The 21,839-nt window shown below is 33.2% G+C and overlaps 3 protein-coding genes across 3 annotated transcripts in view; all 3 read right to left on the reverse strand.

The window, feature by feature from the left end:
- Nucleotides 1-1,947, reverse strand: part of LOC144847952 (low-density lipoprotein receptor-related protein 2-like) — a 60,986-nt gene extending 59,039 nt beyond the window's left edge. Inside the window, exons 1-3 of the mRNA XM_078704573.1 lie at nucleotides 1,824-1,947; nucleotides 1,199-1,432; nucleotides 344-509 (exon numbers count right to left, since the gene is read on the reverse strand). The gene's annotated coding sequence lies outside the window, so the exon portion shown is untranslated. The remainder of the gene's footprint in view (nucleotides 1-343; nucleotides 510-1,198; nucleotides 1,433-1,823) is intronic.
- Nucleotides 133-16,613, reverse strand: LOC144835796 (low-density lipoprotein receptor-related protein 2-like). The gene is made up of 22 exons (XM_078690893.1): nucleotides 16,518-16,613; nucleotides 16,044-16,172; nucleotides 15,369-15,574; nucleotides 14,603-14,787; nucleotides 14,153-14,381; nucleotides 11,905-12,082; nucleotides 11,105-11,227; nucleotides 10,280-10,467; nucleotides 9,642-9,895; nucleotides 8,584-8,746; nucleotides 8,040-8,142; nucleotides 7,566-7,808; nucleotides 6,701-6,802; nucleotides 5,315-5,485; nucleotides 4,205-4,340; nucleotides 3,296-3,551; nucleotides 2,688-2,832; nucleotides 2,321-2,323; nucleotides 1,824-1,952; nucleotides 1,199-1,432; nucleotides 344-509; nucleotides 133-160 (listed from the first exon to the last, which is right to left on the reverse strand). The coding sequence occupies exons 3-22, from the start codon at nucleotides 15,522-15,524 to the stop codon at nucleotides 133-135; spliced, it is 3,192 nt and encodes a 1,063-aa protein (XP_078547019.1). The 5' UTR covers nucleotides 15,525-15,574; nucleotides 16,044-16,172; nucleotides 16,518-16,613.
- Nucleotides 16,614-21,839, reverse strand: part of LOC144835807 (low-density lipoprotein receptor-related protein 2-like) — a 29,414-nt gene continuing 24,188 nt past the window's right edge. The window contains exons 19-27 of the mRNA XM_078690905.1: nucleotides 21,624-21,768; nucleotides 21,206-21,322; nucleotides 20,213-20,329; nucleotides 19,421-19,540; nucleotides 18,783-18,899; nucleotides 18,050-18,178; nucleotides 17,819-17,935; nucleotides 17,184-17,309; nucleotides 16,614-16,786 (exon numbers count right to left, since the gene is read on the reverse strand). Coding sequence (XP_078547031.1) covers nucleotides 16,614-16,786; nucleotides 17,184-17,309; nucleotides 17,819-17,935; nucleotides 18,050-18,178; nucleotides 18,783-18,899; nucleotides 19,421-19,540; nucleotides 20,213-20,329; nucleotides 21,206-21,322; nucleotides 21,624-21,768 — 1,161 coding nt within the window. The remainder of the gene's footprint in view (nucleotides 16,787-17,183; nucleotides 17,310-17,818; nucleotides 17,936-18,049; nucleotides 18,179-18,782; nucleotides 18,900-19,420; nucleotides 19,541-20,212; nucleotides 20,330-21,205; nucleotides 21,323-21,623; nucleotides 21,769-21,839) is intronic.

Genomic DNA, 21,839 nt, shown 5'->3' on the forward strand with positions numbered 1-21,839 from the left:
AATGTTATTTTTTCTTTTATGATGATCACATCTTTGGTCTTGTACAAACTTGAACTGGATGCCATTTATCAACTTTTTACTTAAGTAAGAATAGTTATCCAGTTCGTAAGTGAAAAAAAAAGTATTTATTTATTAAATCAGTATTCTTTTTATCTTACATCTAAGATTTAAGAAAAAATAAAATATGCGCAAATATTTGCTTAGGTTATTTTGAAAACTTACTTAAGCAAAATCAATGACTTAAAACAAAATTAAAATGTTTTTTCTAAGCAAGCTTGATAAAATTATATACTGTTTGAAAAATGTTATAGTAGGCGGTAGTCTTTGTATATAGAAGACTTACCCTGCACAAGGATCAAGTACAATAGCTCTTGGCTTATCAGCTCTTAGGATTTCTGACTTGTTTCCACCATCGATACCACATGCTGTTATTGTACCAGCTCGGCGATCAGAATAATATATTCTCTTGTGAATCCAGTCAAATGCAAGACCCTCTGGAGAAAGTAGTCCTGAAAAAAATATTGATGTAAGTAAAATATGCTTTTTTCCTACTTACAAAGGCAGTCAAGCCTGATCAAGACAATCATATTTAATTTTATTTTAACCTTGATTTTAATTTTTATTTCAATACTTTGTGTTACAATGTTATACGGCTTCGTGGCCTCACCTTTGGTGAATGAGTTTTTGTCATTGCAAAAATAAAGATTTTATTATATTACCACCAGGATGACATTTCTATGTCCTTTTCATGACTTTCAAATAGTTTCCCACGTTAAAATATTTATGTCATACAGTAGCAAAATTATTGTATAAATTGTGTCCAATTGTTTCCATGTGTAAATATTTTTATTTTTTATGATGATGGAAAAATTGGTTGAAGCAAATAAAGTGAGGGTGCGCTGACCATGTTAATATACTTTGCAGTTTGATTTACTTGCAACTCTTTATAAGCCTAGGGTAATGATATAAAGGGAGGATTCTAAAGCTCTGTCTTACACTATCAAACTTTATGTGACACAAAAAGGTGATGTGCCCATATATGGAAATGATGATGTCATATTATTTGGACATATCACTACCATATTTGGGCATATTCCACTTTTTTATCAAACTAGTTTGATAGTGTAGACAGAGCTTAAGTCACTGATTTGAATTTTTTTTGTTTGCAAAGGCATTTTCCTTGCCAGGTACAACTTACCATCACTCTGGGTTAAAATAGTTACAGGTTCTCCACTTCCATCAGAAGACACCCATCTTATTTTTCTCCCATGAGCCTCAGAAAAGTAAATCCTTCCGTCAATGTAGTCAAAATCGAGGGCGACAGCTTGATTAAGGTTTGTGATTGCCGGTATTGGAGCTGATGTGTCCGTTTCATCAAGATGCAGGCTACGAATTTCATTGTCTTTGGCAAATACTAAGTACGCATTTGGAGCTGAAAAAGATTTTAAATAACAAGAAAATTGAATAATGGAGTACAAATTTTACCAAGGCACTATTTCGGTGTCATATATTTATCAACATTTTATATATTTTAACCAGGTCGCTACAGGTAGGTGAAACTCGTCAGATTTCGATCACAAATTATATTTATAGTGGCTTGTTAGGTAACACACACAGGGTGAGTTCTCTGGTTAAAATGTTGGAACTTGCTCAGTACCAGGATCTTTCAAATTATCAAGGGTACATGTCACAAAATCACATGCAATACATTGATTGTATAACTGGTCAAATTACTTGCTTGTACTTTAGAAACAACATATAGTATATACAGTACTTTTAGATGATTTTAGAAAAGTTCCAGAACACATAGTTACTTGACCTACTTTCACAAGAGGTACCATCACTCTGAAGTTCTCCAAAAGCACAAGCGCACTGCTTTTGGTTCCTGTTTGTACCGGTCTGTCGGAAACAAAGTTGTTCGCATCCACCATTTTGAAAAGAACACTGATTTGCTACAAAAAAACAAAACAACTCTTTTAAGTATATAGTAAAACAAAAATGTATAATTTGGAACTTACATTTACATATAAAGCTCTGTCTACACTTTCTAACCGTATGTGACAAAAATGTCACATGATGTCATATGACTACCATATTTGGGCATATCACTACCATATTTGGGCACATCACACTTTTATTGTCAAACTAGTTTGATAGTGTAGACAGATCTTTACAAAATATAATAACAAAATAGATCCTTTTGAAATTCATATCATGCTATTTCTGCAGTAAGAAATAACAGACTATAGAGATACTACTTTAATATTAAAACAATTAGGTTTAGGCCTTTAAAAATGTAACAGCAACCACATTAACATACAATCTAGAAAAAAAAACACAGATAAAGGAATAATAGAGAGTTGTCGATTTGCAACGACTAACACTTTATACGCATACAAGAAAGTTAGGACGTGCTTCTTTGCTCTCCACCTAGGCACAGTTTTGATGGTTTCTAGGTTTAGACAACAAACGATTACACATTGATTGACCTGTCCAACTTGTTTCTAGGTCATCGGTCATTTTCAAATTATTTTAGCATCTAAACAGCAAATTATTAAACAACCTAGCCTACAAATATTAATGTTTCTTTTGAACTTAAAACCATATTATAAAATGTTTTAATGTAAAAATGGGTCAGAGGCCTCTATTATAAAAGAAAAGTTCAGGAAGAATTGAATGCTCCTTGCCACTGTCTGTTTGTTGTAGTGCATCTCCATATATGGCAAGCTCTCTTGCTTCTACAAGGCCATCTGCCATCACTACTGGTGAAGCGCTTGATGGATCTTTAGATGCCCTTAATAACTTCCTATGAGCGGAATCAGTCCAGTAAAGCTAAAATGAAAACACACAACATATTAATTCTCAAAATAGTGATTTGTAAAAAAATTACTGTACAAGATTTTCTAATCATCATTAAATTAGGAATTAATTATTTTAAATATATTATAAAGACAAAATCCAGCCTGGGCCATCCTAAAACAAAATATATATTTTAATCTCAGTACTGTACATTATTTTTTACTAAACACAATCTACAGTCATATTTACTTTTAATCTATTTACTTTTAATATTTTTTTTTTATTTATTTATTTTTTTAGAAGGAAGAGGTTAGATTGAAAAATTTGTTGTATCCCCACACCAACACCCACACCCAACACTGCATTTGCAAATGTGCTAGAAAGCTCACTTTCATGCAGAGACGAGACCATGAGTTACTGAATCTGCAAAATCCCAAGCAATTATTATAAGTAGTAAAATTGACAATTTTGAAGAAAAAAATGTCCTATTACTTACAAATTCATTGTAAATTGCTAATCCTGAAGGATTTGTAAGGAATGATTGAATGATTGTTCTTCCGGTTCCATCCCACTTGATGCGTTGAATAGTATCAACACTATTGTCACTCCAGTACACATCATCCGTGGCATAATCAATGGTAATCGCAGATGGTAAACTAATTGATGTGTTCACCAAAACAATGTGATCTCTTCCATTTAGCCCAGCACGTACAATCTCTTTGATTTGAGCATTATCGGCAAAATACAAGTAACTGTAGAGAAATATAGTATTACTATAAAAACCAATAGGCCTACATTTTTATATAGTTCCTTGTTAAACAAGAAATATTTCTTACAAAAACGCCGCTTTTTGGGGTATACACACACCATTCGCCAAAAATATATACCATAGAAGAAGGATTTGACCATTATTCAATGATAAATAACATTGACAGCCAAAAGAAAACATTGTTTATTGAACAGATCTTATAGACTCTCTTCTCTCAGACGTGCTCTGGGGTTTGAGCATGCCCAGTCCAAATGATCAAATACCAATTTTTTGAGCCGTAGTAAACAATAAGCTACCACTCATACACTCTAGGAAAAGAATTTCTTTCACCAAATTGGCTTAAGGTTTGATTTTCTTTTACCAATCTTTAGGAGAACTGATTAAATGGGTTGTTGCTACAGTACATGTAAAACATCAAATTGTTGTGTAATTTCGATTAAAATGTTTTCATTTTTAGTGATATGTACAGCTATAAATACTGCTACATTTCTATGTGTAATAAATTTAGGTGGAAAGTAGGCGTTACCAAAAAAAGAAATAATCATTAAAATAAATGAACTTTTAAAAGTTCCCATCCATACTCCACCAATTTAACCTTAAGTGCTATAATTCAAAACATATTGCCTATTATCTTACCCAAGTTTTGGATTAACTGCAATCGAAGATGGTAAACTGTCTATTGCCTTCCAAAGTACAGTTCTATAGCTACCGTCTAATCGACTCACTTCAATGTAGTTCTCATTTGGAGCATTATTTGTCCAGTATAAATTACCTGATATAAGAAAAGGTATTGTTTATAGAGGTTTGCATGGCGAGGACATGGTCATAACAGTTAAACACTATTACATATAGGTAGGTATTTATTCATAAAAAAAAACACATAAATAGTACAAACACAAGGCAGCCAATGGCTGAATAATTCTGTAAACAACATACAAAGTAAAAATTTAAAAGACTCTAACAACAATATAATATATACAAGTACACAGTAAATCAGATCATTAAAAAGCCGTTAAAATTCTTTAAAATGCTAAAAGACCCAGATAAACCAAAGCATGCGGTAATCACTAATTCGTTAATTATTATTAATGTTATAAACCTACAAAGTTTTAGTTTTAGAAGCTTCATTCATTCTATCAATCATGTTAGGGATGGTAGAGCGTTTCCAATGATTAGTTTTACACAAGGGGGCATCCAACAAATTAAAATTTCTCAAATTGCGACCGCGGTTACGATAAGGGGGAAGCATATCACGATAGAGTTTAGAGAGTAGTAGCCCCTTCCCAAATTTTACATAATACCATAGAGATATTATAGTTCACTATAATATCTCTATGATAATACCAAACAATTTACTGTAAAGACTCGAGTAATATTTCAGTAGAAATACATCAAACATCTTCTGAAAAAAGAAAAACAAAACATACACACTTATAAAGGGAACAGGCTGGTTGCCTTCCCCCAAGATTTCTTCCAGAATTTCCCCCTTGAACATTCCCCTCCCAACTGCTCCTATGACATTTGTTAAAGATTTGGTTCTAGTACTGTTTATTTAATTCATATTTCATAACGCCAATCCCTCAATTTGTTTAAAGGGTTTTCTCAATAAATGCTATATTTACAGCTTTACGTTTTAATGTTTCTTTCATCATTAAACAACAAAGGAAGCTTATCTTTACCTGTTTTTGTTATAGGAACCCAAAAAGGCCAAAATAAATTGAGATTTTCAAACAGTAAATTACAAACCTGCTTGCCAATCTACAGCTAGGCCTCTGAAAACATTGTCGTTGCCTACAACCAATGTTTCTGGAGTGCCACCATTCGGTCTTGCTCTTAATATAGAAGGCTGATCATTGTCAATGTAGTATATATAACTATTTGCAACATGCACATCTACTTTGGAAATAGTGCTGTAATCTGTGAAAAGAGAGATTGCAAGTTCTAACATACTATAGTGTCACAAAAATGTATGGGGGAGAGGGTAAGTGAATTAATGTGTACCAACAAGGAATGTATTTTCAGTCAATTACAATACTGAAATGAATGCTGTAAATATAATTTTTTAGACATTCCCTGCAAATTTTACATATTTTCCAAGGAAGCAGACAAGAAGATACAAGATGCAATGTACCATTTGGAAAACAATAAATTGTAGAATAACTTGATTGTTGAGATAATCATTAATATACTGATACTATATGATAACACGATCATACATTTCTATTCATTTGACATTCAAATAGTCTTGAAAAAAGCCTATACTCTCTTGAAAAGAAGCCCAGTGGGCTTGATTTTGAGATGGGCTTCTTTTCTAGATTACTTTTGCAAACCACAGAGAAGGCTTATTTTTGCGGTACCTGTTCAATTTTTTTCATTTCAAAATCAAATCATTTGGTCATTTGATTTATTTTGATACCATAGAAATACAAGAACAAGAACAAACAAAAAGCACTACACTAATCATTGGCATGGTACACAGGTAGCCTTCTAAGGGATCCATCTAAATAAAAAAAAACTAAACGCCACAATTGTGATACTGAAAAAACAATTAGCTAAAACTGCATATAACAGGGAACTCTGGAGAACAATGGCCATCAACGTCTGCAACCAGACATGATACCAAGAGAAGATTAGACATTAAACAATAGCAACTTTTTTATTGTTCTCTCTAACATAGCTTCCCGATGAAAATCTATTTGTGGTATCATAAATTACGCTTTGCCTATTATCAACATGAGGTGATAGTGTCATGTTAATGCAAGCAACCTGTCTGAATAACAACCCTGGATGGCTTGTTTGCCAGCATGTTCATGTCTGGGTGACTGCCCTGGACGGTTTGTTTACTTGCATACTTCTGTCTAAGAGAGCCAGAGCCAAACAGTGGGGAAAAAAAATAAAAATAATGTTGCTGGACTATCAGAGAGAGAGGACATGTTTTTGATTTGTGATTTAATTAAACAGTCACTGTTTCAATTATTTATTCAAGTCAGATATGTTCTAGTCCTAGTTTTCATTTAGATTTACCCAAATCCGACATGGTGGAAGACCTGGCTCTGTCATCATAACAATTTTAAGAAACGTTATAACGGATCAACATAACCAGCATACTTCAATTATAACCTTTGTACTTACCTTGTGCTGATATTGGTAACATAGCATCATCATGAACCTCTGGCTGAAGGCTGAACCCTCTCATGAAAGAGCTTTCAGACACAATTAAGAAATCTGATACATCTACAAAAAAACAAAATAGAGAACTACTGAGTTTCAATTTAATTTTTGAACAGCAACACAATTTTGCAAACTACTGGCCATTTAGATTTGAGTAATGTGAATTCATGTTAGCATAACTGTGTCTAATCGTGAATGAAAATCAAGTGGGAAGCTTAGTTGCTACCAGCTGGATGCTGGATCTGGGCTTTCCTTCCAATCCCAAGGTCCAGGTTCAATCCTATATAGTTCCAGTTTTCTTAAAGCTTAAAAGAAACTTGCTTTATACTGTATGGTACAATTGTTTATCTATTCTGAAATTGGTAAATTGGTTACTGTGGGAGTTTGACAGAAAATATTCAAATATATGGTATATTTCATGCACCATTTCAGCTGCCTTCAAAATATACTGTACATTTGTTTGCCATGAGACAAGGTTTGTTGTTCATATGTTTTTGTTTTTTTTGTTTTGTTTTTTTTTACCATATTTAAAGAGGGTGATCCATCCAGCAATTGCTGATCATTAGGGATCCTCAGAGGTTCACAAGACAAACATATACACAAGATGCTCTACATAAACAAAGTCTTATTACAAGTCTTTGGGAGTGGAGTTGTAATTTTGTCCTTAGAAAAAATCCTGACATGTGACGGGACTTGAACCCAGGACCTTTGGAGTAGTAGCCAAGCATCATAACCACCAAGCCACAACTCCACTCCATGGTGGACAGAAAGTAAATGACCAATACAAAATATTTCTGTTCCAAAATTCTAATAAACCACCACTTACTTCTACATGTTTTTCCATCATTATTCAAAAGAGAGCCAGTAGAACAAGCACATGCCTTGGTGTTAACACCAGTGATTAGGCATAGCTGTTCACATTCTCCATTGTTGATTCCACAAGGATTATTCGTTTGTCCTTCCCGCGTGTACACTCTCATTCCTTTTACCCAATATTGATTTCTACGCATTATACTTGCATCCGTTGGATCAGATACTGAGAGTCTTTCAATTTTCTGATAATCACTATCTATATTATTAAAGTAAGGTCACATAAAAACAGTTGTTGGTAGTCCTTTTTTTTAATTCGATTTTTTGTAATAATAATTGACATTCAATATGGAAGCAGAAAATTAACTTAATAACAGTTTTAACACTAAAGTGCATTAAAGAAAAAATTAATGTTGGTCTATTAAACTCAGATCTGCCTTGTTAAATAGACCAGCCCATCTTTCACTAATTTAAAGAGATTACAAGTTACCATAATAATAGATGTAGTTTTGGTATACAGCAATTCCACGTGGAGACCCAAGATCAATACGGACTGGTGTCGGATTTGAACCACCTACACTCATCTTCCATATCTAAAATATAAACATATTGATGCCTTGTATAAATAATAAAGTTTATTTATGCAAGTCATATATAGGGCACTATCCTCAATTGAAAAACCTCTGAAATTAGATACCACTAAATTAAAAGTTAGTCATTCCAGAACTATAATGAGACAGCAAAGTAAACTAAGATTGTTTATCCTATCTATTCTATCTATCTATTTCTGTACTGCCTAGTGGTTTTTCCAACAAAATTACAGTAAAACTAATAATACAAATAAATATAAATATCAATTAGAATTTAAGAGCATTTTTTAGAAGATAAAACAAACAAATAATTAAAGTTGATTGGTGTATTAAATAAGTTATACAAGATGTCTGCTGTTTCTATTTTAATATCATTAGTACAAACACAGTATAGTTTTTTACATTAACTCTCAATTTGAGAATTACATCTTCGATGATACTTACTGATCCAGATGTCTGTGTCCAATAGAGCATTTGACCTGGTATATCAATGGTGAGGTAGAAAATATTTTGTACATTTTGCGTAGTCACAGTTGATGGGTTACTACCATCCCTTACAACACTTCCTATCTTTGACGTTTCACCATTATCTGCCCAGTACAATTTTCTACATAACGGAATTATCATTAATATTATTAATATCAATTATAAATTTCTTTAAACACAATAGCTTGTTTTACCATTGTTGTTATTGATGTTAATAGCTAAAACAATTTACTAAAATTATATACCACAAGCATCCCACTTTAAATACAGTGGTTTTTGTCAATTTTTAACATTGTTTTTAATGGCCACCTAAAAAATTTATTTGAAGTAACCCTCCAATTAATTCAATTCAATTCAAAATTTAATTTCACCACAACAGAAAAAAGTATATCGATAAATAAATATAAACATAATGGTTTGAGTGAAATTGGTACCCACTGTAAGCTTAATAGCTTTTAGCGTGGGAACCTACAATTATATCAATAAATAACATGATAAGCATAATTAAAACATAATAAGTAAGTCTATATAAAGTCTCTTACACAACACAAATTATTTGATAACTATAATTGACAATGTGATGTACCCATATTTCAATTTTTACAATTTACAATTTTACATCCAACAGTACACAAAAAGAAGCGAGTGCTTGTCAGTTTGATGACTAGTATTTAAATGCATGTACAACATACAATAATTATGTACATAAAAAAAGTAAAAAACATTGGTCGCCCACGACTGGTCAGCACCTCCGCTTTCCCTCTACTTTGAAAGTGACCACCACCATTCAAAGTGACCACCACAGGTGAGGTATAAAATGACAAAAAACAGGATGAACTTTGTTTGTCCCCCCGAAGCACTAAGCCGATCGTGAGCAACTCAGTAGGCATATAATATTTTCTCCTCTTTTTTTTTAGTATGTATTTTTTAATTAATTAAACAATGGATAATGCGTTTAATTAATTAGTGGTTCTTCTGGTAAACAAAATAAATCATATAAATAAAATAAATCTTACCCATCCGTTGGATTAACACACATAGATACTGGATTGTCAACGGCAACATTGCCTCCTTTATTGGACAGGATCACCTTACGATACGCAACATTCCGGTTTAACTGCATCACCTCAATCGTATGCATAGTGGGATTGCCCCAATACATGTTGTCTGCTAGCCAATCAATGGCCATCGTTGAGGGTGAACCAACATAGGCCCAAGGTGAAATTGTGGTAGTGTTTTCCCCAGTGATGTTAGTACGTCTAATAACGCCCTGATAATAGAAAAAAAAATAATAATAATTTTTCCCCCTGAAAATTTTTCTTGAATATGATATTTTAATGTCACATAATAGTTATTCACTTTGACCAAAAGGTGAATAAAAAAAACTGTAATTTAAAGCAAAAAATGGAAGTAAATGATTTCTTGGTTGAATGTAACCGTTTATTTTGTCTTTTTATAAGTGAAAATATTCGTTGTTCTTTTTTATGGAAGTGATTAACTTTATTAAAACTTCCAATTGGCCTATTCAAAGTTTTTTAATCTTCAATTTTCATGTTTTTGGGGTGATATTCTCTTTAGAAATTTCGATGGTTTGGTTTCGGCAAATTGTCCAGAATCCAGTTTTGGAGATACTGCTGTAGTTGACTGTACTTACAAGCCCATAACCATCATCAGTGGTTTGATCAACCCAATACAGATATCCATTCTCCACATCAAAATCAGTATCAACTGCGTTCTCAGTTCCAAGTACTGGTATGATGGATGTGTATGAATGGTCAGTAGGATCTAGGCTAATCCCATCCACAATTCCGGTCGCAGCAAGCAACAAGAAGGGATCACCCTCTGGATATTTATGGAAAAAGCAAATTATTACCATATTTAATAATCTTAACTTCTTATTTAAGCTTTTAGGCCAGTGCATGCTGAGCATATACATGCGAAGAGACACACGGCAAGCGTGAAATCGAAGTAAGTCATGTGAAACTTGAAAAAGTTGCCCATGTAGCAACTAAAACAAAATTCGCAAACTCTGAATTCACCGCGTTGAAGTTGAAATCGACTGAAACCAGCAAGCCACATTCATTGATTTTTACAGTGAAATCATGCATCGCATAAATATTGCGATTTGATTTGACATGTCACTTTGTGTGTAAATTCTTCAGTATGCACCAGCCTTTATTCAGACATTAGGATGATTGATTCAAGTTTAATCCCAGGGTTAATTATCTACTTAGCAGAAAGTGACAAAATATATCTAATACACAATACTGAACAATTGTCTAAGTAAATTTTCATCCCATCTTTCAGTGGCCATTTCTAATGATCCATTGGTTATATTGTTTTATTGCATTTGAAAATGGTCACATGATGGTTCCAAATCATTGATTTTTTTGTCAATAAACTATAATAAGTATCATTTAACTTGTAAGTTTCACTTTGTAAGTTTAAAATTCCTTTTTGAATAGGTAAGCCTACTAACTTGCACAGATGTTACTTCCACTCTGTAGTTTTAAGCCTGCTGGACATAGACAGAGGAATCCATTGTCATTGTTAGAGAGCACACAGATAAAGGAGCAAGGATTGCTAGAACATGGATTAGGTGCTGGAAATAGAATAAGTCATTAATAATATTTAAACAAAATTATTGTTACTGCAGTAACTACATATTTTGTACTATTTTAACCTAAGTAAGCAATTATTTAGCATGTTTTTTTGTGTAATTATACACAGTTCATTGTAGTGACTGACTCATAAGGTTTTACAATGAAACAACCTTCAATCAAATATATTAAACTTAAACAGTATTAAAAATGGGTTAATGTTTTAATTAAAAAAAACTGTGCTTTAAATCAATTGAAAAAAAATATATGGGTTAGAAATTAACAAAATTAAAGAAATTTAATGAGTAAGATATAATAAACATACATAATAAATAAAAATATTAAAAGGAAAAGAATGTTTGTGCTTAAGTAACTTATGTGTGTATAAACAAATAAAATGATTGTAAATAAATCAAAAGTAAATAAAATTGAAATTATATAAAGAAAACAAAATTTAAGATGCATTGGGTGACTTTTCTGTCTTGTCTGTAAGAATTTGGGATCCAAAACTCTTTTTTTACATACCTTACAAAAATGAAAACCGATATTGGGTCTGTATTTCATACACAATACAGCAACCAAAAATGTATATAGACAGTATTTTTGTATTGGCTTGGTGTGAACCTGGTTTTAATGTTAAGACCCCCACCGCTGTAAACAAAGTGTGAACACAACCTACCATTTGGCTGTCTAACAGAATGGTAAACATGTAAATCGAGAGGTCGGGAGAGACCAGAAATGGTCGTTTGAACATCCGAGCCATTAAATTTGTGCACCTGCAAGACTTCGTTGTTTTGGCGATCACTCCAATAAACATAATCTTCAAACAATGTAATAGAATGAACGTGCCTCAAATTCTGATGGTTAAGATTAGTTAAAAAGAAAACAACTTAAAAAAAACAAAAACAATGGATACAGTAGAACCTCTATCAAGGGGACACATTCAAGACCCAAAAAGTGTCCCATGATTAGGGGTTGGTTGTAGTGTTAAAACATATTGCCCCTTCCTCATTTGATTTATGGGAAAGTGTCCCCCTAATAGCAATGTCCCCTAATAAGTTACAGTTGTGGTAAAAGGAGGGGTTCTACTGTACTAAGAAATAGATAGGGACACATTAAGGGAACACATTCAAGACCCAAAAAGTATCCCATGGTTAGAGGTTGGTTATAGTGTTAACACATATATTGCCCCTCCCTCATTTGTTTTATGAGAAAGCATCCACTTAATAGTTTTCTAGTCCTCTAAATATTTACTGTTGTAAAAGGAGGGGTTCTACTGTATTAAGAAATAGGTTGTTATCATGAAGTGTTTTTAGTAAAATTGAAGGTGCTAAAAGTAAAAATAAATTATTATTGAGTGATTAGAAAAGCATTTTAACAGTTTCAAAATAACTTCATATAAAAACATACATAAAAAAACATTTTATCTAACTCAAAAAAAGTCAACACTCACAACATGCAAAGCATCACCCAGTACTAATTACTTACATTCAAAGAGACAAACAAAAGGTTGGGGAGGACAGGCAATATGGTCACGAAATTCATTTATGATTTTGCTCTTCCATCATCTAATCTACATGGTAGATGGATGAAGCTATTGTATTAACCACGTTTTTCCTTTGTATTTATAATAATGTAGACACTAATTTGTTATTGAGCTATGGAGAATTATTTTTTTCCAAAATAAAAGATGAATGAATGAATGAATAAACCAAAGCAAAGAAACTTTCAACCAATCAGCTTTGAGATAGCCCAAAGTTTAGCCATAGAAGCATGAGAATTATCACTGCATGTATATTCAATTCCACAGCATTCTGTCTCACTATCTGCAGCATGCATCATGTGCACAAAAATCGACATACAGTATATACAAACATATATGCAAAACACACTTGTATTGTGTATGTATGCATATACACATATATAACTACTGTCAACAGTACCTGATGATGACCTATGGTCGTACTCGCATAATAAATATTTTATTTTGAGGCAGAAACAAGAAATTTGTCTATTTTATTTTTATATATAACTACTGTTCTGTATTAATATAAAACCCCAAGCCAATGATTTATAACAACAAGAAGATACAAAAGATAAACAATAGGAACGTTAATAAGTGAACACCTTTGGGACGCAGTAAAAATTTAAATAAAAGAAAAAAACTGAAAAAATAACAATTCATAAAAAAAACCCACAAAAATAACCATAAAACTGCCACAAAACATTGCCATAAAACTATGAAAAACAACTGATGTATTACCTCTGCAATTAGTTCTGAAAGCTTAAATAAAAAATAAATAAATATAAATTATGATGGAAAACTAAAATATGTGTATAGGTTTGTGTTATCCTTAATCTGTAGTTTTCTTATGTGTTATTATTTTCATTTAATGCTCTGAGTAATTTCATCTATTTATCAACGTTATCACAGTTTACATATGAAGCAATAAAGTAAAACAATTTGAAAAATTGAATTGTGCTTAAGTTAAAAGAAATGATTGAATATTGGATCTGAAACAGGTGTGTGTGAATTCAAACAGTAACACTACTCTGTAAATATGCCAACCTGGATTATTTTTTCTAACAAACAAAACAAACTTGGGATATGCTTTTGTGTGTAGAGACAGTCCGAATCATAACATGAAATAGATAAAAAAAAGTGTGAAATTGCTCATTTCTTTACATGGAACTGGTAATTGTCAGGTAGTACAAAAGTAATTAACTATACTTTTGAACCTTTTGTGTACAAATATTCTGGAGTAAAACTATTTGTGTCTTCCCACAAAGTGTGAATTGGGTCCAAGTCTCATCTTCCCTCCCTCCCTTATGTAAGCACCTACACCAACCATGGCTAAGAAGAAAACTCTGGGTTTCTATAAACAAATAAGTATGCTTTTAGACATAACATATACAGCCACACATACCTGGGTACTAGATAATAAGGTCTGTCGATTATTCCCATCGTAATCACAGTAGTCTATGAAATCCAGTCTGGCATCGGCAAAGTAGATCCTAGTGTTAGGATAGTCAATGGTGACTGCATTCGGCCAGTAAAGTTTGTCGGTTACTATCTGAGTACGTCCAGTGCCATCCATTTCTACACGTTCTATTCGTGGGTTAGTTCCCCAGTCGGCCCAAAATACATATCGATAACTGAATGGAATATGCAGAAATGAGAAAAAGAATGATAGAATATCTATAATTGTAATAGCAATACTCATCCAAAACCATATCTGCACTGTTTAACCTAGGTCAGCTTTTAATACCTCTTTAGCCATTCAGAAATGTTTCAACAACAATTTTTGGTGAAAATGTGTTTTTTCCTCAAATTTCTTGTTGAGATTTGTTTAAACTTTGACCTTAGATATACTTACGAAGCTCGAGGATCAAGAGCAATTCCACGAGGGTTGCTCATGTTAGTGCTGATGAGGATCGCACGATGTGTACCATCTATTCGGGCAACCTCCATGACTCTCAGAAATCGGTCCACCCAGTAAACATTGCGACCAACCCAATCAACAGCCATGCCTTCTGAGCTGGTCATTCCACTCTCAAAGGTCTAAAAATACACAAACGTAATATGAAAAACAAAAGAGAATTTCTTTGCTCTCAAATTAGACCTACACGAAATCTTTACCCGTCTCAATCTATAACTTGCACTCGTAAAAACCAAAGAATATCATAATAATATATAATATAATAACTCTCTATTGTTGGTTGAAATCATAAGCGATCATTTCTAATTGCTGCAACAAAGTTGTGGAACTCACTTCCTTTATTTATTTGTAATTTGCATTCTGTATTTTTAGTTAAGCCCTTTTTATTTTTGTCAGTTTAGTCTTCCGTTCATGCCGGTCAGTTCATTATAGGTTTAACTAAAGGGGAGGCGCGCCTAAGTCCTGAGAAGAAAAAGACTCATCTGGTGCTAAAAACAGTTCATAAGTCCGAACGCTGGTTAGCGACGAGGGCATATCTACATACAATTCTATTTGGGTACAAGCATGGACTTTAGCTTTCTCCTATTTCCTTGAACATCTTTCACTTGTTTTTCACAACACTTCATGATATTTAAATTCATCATTCATTCATGAGTCTTTTACAAAGCAAAGAATAAATAACAGAATAAATACCACCACTTACCACCACACGGTTAGCACCATCAAGATCACAGCTATATACTTTATCAACACCACCATCGGTATAAAATAATCTTTGAGTTTGAATGTCAAAATCTGTTGCAAGGATGTTGACTTGATCGTACACAATAACATCAGCTGCATTCTGGTGTATGTTCATTTTGATCAGTTGATTACGATTAGAGATTATCAGATAGGCATCTGAAGAATCTGTCAATAAAGATTTGGCACAGTATAACATTCACAAATTCTCTTTTAGGAGTAAAACTTTCTATTGGCCTATTAAAAGGTATGCTTAATAGGTCAACACAGAACTCAATTCCACTGAAAGAAACAGCAAAATTTGGAACTGATTCTAACTGGCTACCCATACAGCATATACTTACTTATAATTTTGTAATTTGGATTGTAAATGTTCATATATGTGAATATAGGCTGACAAGAAAACTGGCATAACAATGAAAAAAAAAAGCGGATACAGACAGACATACTGACAGTAATAGATAGACTGAAAAACATTTACAGACAAAATTAAATGAATGGAGAATCAATAAAAAACAATAGTAAAACTGTAAAATCTTGAAATATGGAAACGAGCATTGAAAACCATTTTTTAAAAACATGGAAAATTCTTGGAAAAATGGAAAATGCTAAGTAAATGGAAAATGGCACAACATACCTTGAGCTTTACACGTTCTTCCATCTGGGTTTGTGATGTATGAAGTCTCATCACATTGACAGGCAGCTGATCCTTTGTAGTTAGTACATTGCTGGCTACAATAACCTGGTGGTGTACACTCATCAACATCTACAAATAACATTCAAAAAAACAATACAATACTTTGACCAATATACCATTCAAAACATACATATAGAAAATTGATTGGTTCCAGTGTTAATAATAAATTAAATATACAATAAGTTACATATACAAAATTGAACATTCATACTCTGATCACACATTACTGGTAATGGCTGATGGGAAAAAAACAATTTAATGACCTATTTGTTTTTTTTTAAACTGCCATGATACAGTGATCACATGTGAAACACATGAGATGCTGTATTGCACAATTTAAGCACCTGGAACTGGAAATATTTTCATGTGGAGATACATCACTGAGAATCTGGTGAATATAAAAATGAATAATACCTTCACATGTTGAGTTTATTAACTGGTAACCATCACTACATCTACACTCAGCTCCAAATGGTGTTTGAAAACACAAGTCACTGCAACCTCCATTGTTTATAGAACACACATTTTCATCTTAAAATAAAACAGTACAGCATAAATAATAACAAAAAAATGTATTAATCTTTTTGTGTCTGTCCGTCCATCCCCTCCGGACTCAGCTCCAAATGGTGTTTGAAAACACAAATCACTGCAACCTCCATTGTTTATAGAACACACATTTTCATCTTAAAATAAAACAGTACAAAATAAATAATAACAACAAAATGTATTAATCTTTTTGTGTCTGTCCGTCCATCCCCTCCGGATTATTCAGAGACTATGGGTCGCACGGTCTTTAAACTTGGTGATAAATAATGTTTAAAATACAATCTTTATTTTGTAGTTTTGTAGTTATAAAGGAAGAAGTATCTATTCTGTCTCGACATCCAGGACAAAAGCTACATTAATTCTCACATGTTCCATTTTATGGAACAGAAAACGGCAGCAATCAATTGATTGTACGATTTTCCATTACTAACTAAAATTCTGCTGTTACAATACCTGAAACAAATACTCCTATAGACAATCATTTAATCTATAAAAAAAACTCGCAGAATAAGATAAATGCCTGAATATACGTACTACACAGTGGGCTTTCGTCCTCTCCGTCTGTGCAGTCAGGCGTGTTGTCACAAACCTGTGTTAGTAATACACACACGTTGTCTCCACATGCCCACTGGTCATCTGGGCACGAAAATGGTGGTGTTGCTAAAAATATAAAGTTTACATTGAATGTTTTATACATTCTACCAACAAGTTGAATAAGTTAAATATTTTTTTTTGATGGGGTTATAGACATGTTTTCTATTAATTACCAATCCACTTAATTATGAAGAATGCTTCTAAGCACTTCACATTATTATCCTGGTCATTTTTTTTGGATCAAAACACATATGGAAATATACTCCCATAATGCAGCTAATAATCAGCGCAAAGTTGTGTCTTGATCTAAATGGGTACCCATTTATACACCTGGATGGAGAGAGGCAAATGTAAGTAAAGTATCTTGCCTAAGGATACAAGCAATGCGGCGCGAGAGTTGGATTCGAACTCACAATCTCACGATCAGTAATCCAACCTCAACACACTGCACCACACACCCTCACAATAATAAATAATTGCTTAAATCAACCCTGGACTTTGGGATTGGAAGGCAAGCACGTTAACCACCAAGCTACATCTCCACTACAATTCAATATTTTGTATATTAAACTTACGACAATCTCTTTCATCAGAGGAATCTCCACAGTCATTATCCTGGTCACATATCCAAGAACTAGGAATGCATTGTAAATTGTCACATTGGAAGTCGGATGCAGGGCATGTAATTTGAACTACAAGATTCAATGAAAAAAATTATTAAAGACAAAAATAAGAACTCAAGCTCTGTGTGATGTAAAAAGTATTATAAAAACATATTTAAAAAAAAAAATTAATAAAATACTTACTGCAGCCAAACTCATCACTACCATCATCGCAATCTGAGCGGCCATCACAGACCCAATCATTGGGCAGGCAATTTTCACCAACAATGCATTTAAACTCGTCATCTAAGCATGTACCTGGTTGTAAGGAAGCTGAGAAAGACAAACAAAGAATCAAATAAAAATGTATTTCCTTCCTTAACAAACATAAATACATTTTCTTACAAAATACAGAATAAAATGTTGGCAGATATGTTATATATACATATAAAACGTAACCATATTAAGTTTTACTACATATTTGATTTGATTTATTTCAATACCAAGCATAAAACGCAATCAGAAGATTTACATCATGAGGGTCCCACTCATATAGTAACCATAATATCAATCTTAAAGCCCTAACTACACTATAAAACTAGTTTAACACAAAAAGTGTGATGTGGCCAAATATTGTAGTGATATGCCCAAATATGGTAGTGATATGACATCATCTTGTCTATATATGGGCACATCACATTTTTTTATCACATAAAATTTGATTTTGAGCTAAAGAATGAAATCACATTATATTGCGTAGCCACCAGTATGGTTGGCAAGGTTTCAACCTGACAACTTTTTCACAGAGGCCTTTGACAACCCAGTAGCTTAAAGATTGATCCCTTTTCTTGCGAAAACTGCACCGCTTTATTTATTGTAGCTACATCACTGCATTACACTGTGTAAAGTGGTTAATATACTTGTATGATTTACTTACTGCAGTCATCTTCATCTGTGTTGTCCGGGCAATCGTACACAGAATCACATCGATATGAGCTTGGCAAACACTGACCATCACCACAAGTAAATTCATCCTGGCTACATTGTTGTGGTACTATATTCAAACAACAATAGTAACGCAGATAAATTAAATTATTGCTTTACACTACAGTAGATAGTATATCATCTATGCAGGGAGTTGTACTTACTCCCTGATCTATAAGGTTAAGGGTTATGGTTCATCCATACAGGTCATTTCCATGATGTGCCAATACCTTTCTAACTGTAATTCCATGTCTTTTTTATGACAGATTTACATGACAGGTTAAAATGTTGACAGTAGGACAGAGCAAAGCAAAATATAGTTAAATAATCCAATAAAAAAAGATAATTTTCTTCATTAAATTTATGTTTCCATGTTGAATGAAAGCGGGCCTGGAAAATTATTTTGGTCATAGGTTCCAAGACCCATTAATGTACAAAAAAAATATCTTTCTACTGCAAAATTCAACTATTACCAATAACTTTCCATATTCAGATACAAACCAAATAATCATAAAACTAGTGCCACCATCAAATTCATTGATTAATGAATTCCAAAATATCATTAATCCATATTTCATAGCCAACACTTACCACAGCCCTCCTCATCACTACCATCGCCACAATCATTGTCCCCGTCACATTGCCATAATGGATGCACACAGAGTTGCACGGTTTTACATGAAAAGTAGTCCAAAGGACAAGTAACATCATCTGTAATTAAGAAACAAACCGGATACTTATTATTAATATTCAAAACACTCAATATTAACATATTAATATTGTAATACTGTAATGATCCAGTAAAAGTGCAACATCATTTAGAAACACATTTCTAGACAGTGAATATACACTATTTGCCCCCGGGGGTCACTTGTATACAAACCAAACGAGGAGGTGCAGCAGCCACTTCGAAACACGAGGCACTTGTGCTACCTGTTTTACTGAAAAATACTATGGACTTGAACTACCAAGACGACAGGAAAAAGGCCACGCCAGAGAGGGCGCAATATTTGTACTAGTCCTCGGCAAAAGGGAACCGTTTGTGACAGGGTTTGCGATAACATAGGCAGCTAGTTTTCATTTAGCGATGGGATTAGCATCCAGTATAGCTAAAAATCCGTAAATGCGGCACCTCCCCGTATGAAATATTTAAGAGTGAAAAAACAAAGAAGATTAACATTAAAATCACTTGATCCCAAATTGGAATGTTGTTTTAAGACTGTTGTAATATTAACAATTGATCACTTTTCAGGTCAAATTGTGAATAAGTATTCAGGTTTTTATATATAATTCTCAAAAAAAAATCATTGTTTTTAAACTAGTTTCCTTTCTTCATGAAAAATGATTTTAATTTATTATTAATAAATTTAAAATTTAACCTACCACAATTTTCCTCATCAGAGCCATCTCTACAATCATTATCTGTATCACACAGCCAGCTCGGTGGTATACATCTTGAATTGTTACATTGGAAGTAAGAGGATCTACACACTGGTGGAGCTTTAGAAAAAAAGAGTAATCTTAGTGAGTGAATAATAATGTACCCTTGCCATAGTGCATTAGTAGAAGTTACCTTTATTATTTCAATTATCATTTACTTATACTGGGTGACGTCTTCAGTCAAAGACGGCCCAGTTATTATCTATAGCTGTGAGTGACAGTGGCTCTGTGTGTACTAGTACCCCCTACTCGTCTCGAAAAATGTACTAGGTTCTTTAAAGTGCACATGAGCTAGATGTGTACACTGGACCTATGGTTTATAGTCCTTATCCGAGAAGACTTGTTCTACCACCAGAACCATGGAACTAGTGAGCCTCGAATCCTTGCAAATGTTATGGCTATGTACGGTTCTACTGTCTTAACCGCTTGGCCACTCACTTTTCACTCATTCTTGTTTGCAGAACATAACAATCCAGGATTTATTATGGACTGTACCATTATTAGAATTAGGTAGATGGGATGGGACATAGTTATTTTCCAGGTCTAATTATCTTCTATGTTGTGTCGGATAAAAACACTTAACCTTTTCACTCATGACTAGTAATAAAATCAGTGTGGTGCAAAATTTCTAAGATTAATAATTTTGCGAATATACTATAAAGCAAAGTTTGTGCTCCAAAGGCTATCAAATAGTGTGATGGATTGAAGGGAAAGTATATGTGTTTTTTACTTTATGTCTTCTTTTTTGGTTTGTTTTCTGCTTTACAATATGCTTGCTACCAATAAATAGCAATATCCCTGACCTCATTCTTTATGACATGTCTATGAATGAGATCGGTATTTACCTTTTTCATCTGTATCATAATGTCATTATAGTCCCTAATAGCCCAACAACTTTTCAAAATCGTATTAATTTTAAATTTAAATGTCACTTACTACAATCTGCTTCGTCCGCTCCGTCATTGCATTGACTGGTACCATCACACACATAGCGATTATGAAGACATGACCCATCTCCACATTTCATTGCATTTGGTGAACATGTTACTTGTCCTGAAAAAATAAGTCACATGCATCTGACAAAAATTACTTAATCACAAGCTCTCACACTACACACCTGAAATCTAATTTTAAATTTCGGCACAAGACATTTCAACCCACTTTGGGGAGTCAACAGCATCCTCAAACCTAACATGTATGCATTCACAACCACCTGTTCTCTTTTTAAGCAAATTTCATGATATACCTTACGTTTCTACTGTTTTCTTCTTCTTTCCCTTTGCAAGTTTTTAAACAAATTTAGTTCTTGTAATTTTAAGTGGATGTGTACTTAAAAAAACATAAATTGACTCACCACAATGGGATTCATCACTGTTGTCATAGCAATCATTATCACCATCGCATTGCCATGAGCTATAGATGCATCTGCCATTGTCACACTGGAAGTTGCTAGATTCACAGTAGCTTGGGGGCTCCTCTCCACTGTTATCAACACAATCCTGAAAATTAGAAAATTATTTTAGTGATAGTTATTATAGAGACACAAGAGCAGTATTTTTTGTATACTCAT

This window comes from Antedon bifida, chromosome 1 (genome assembly GCF_963402885.1).
Source record: "Antedon bifida chromosome 1, ecAntBifi1.1, whole genome shotgun sequence".
NCBI classification, from domain to species: domain Eukaryota; kingdom Metazoa; phylum Echinodermata; class Crinoidea; order Comatulida; family Antedonidae; genus Antedon; species Antedon bifida.

Excerpts from the sequence above, each read along its gene's own strand:
- LOC144835796 (XM_078690893.1), bottom strand. The coding sequence starts at position 15,524 with ATGAACATACACCAGAATGCAGCTGATGTTATTGTGTACGATCAAGTC. Across the intron at positions 14,788-15,368 it reads ATGGTGCTAACCGTGTGGTG|ACCTTTGAGAGTGGAATGAC; the intron begins GTAAGTGGTGGT and ends GTGTATTTTTAG. Across the intron at positions 2,833-3,295 it reads TAGCAATTTACAATGAATTT|CTTTACTGGACTGATTCCGC; the intron begins GTAAGTAATAGG and ends TTTTCATTTTAG.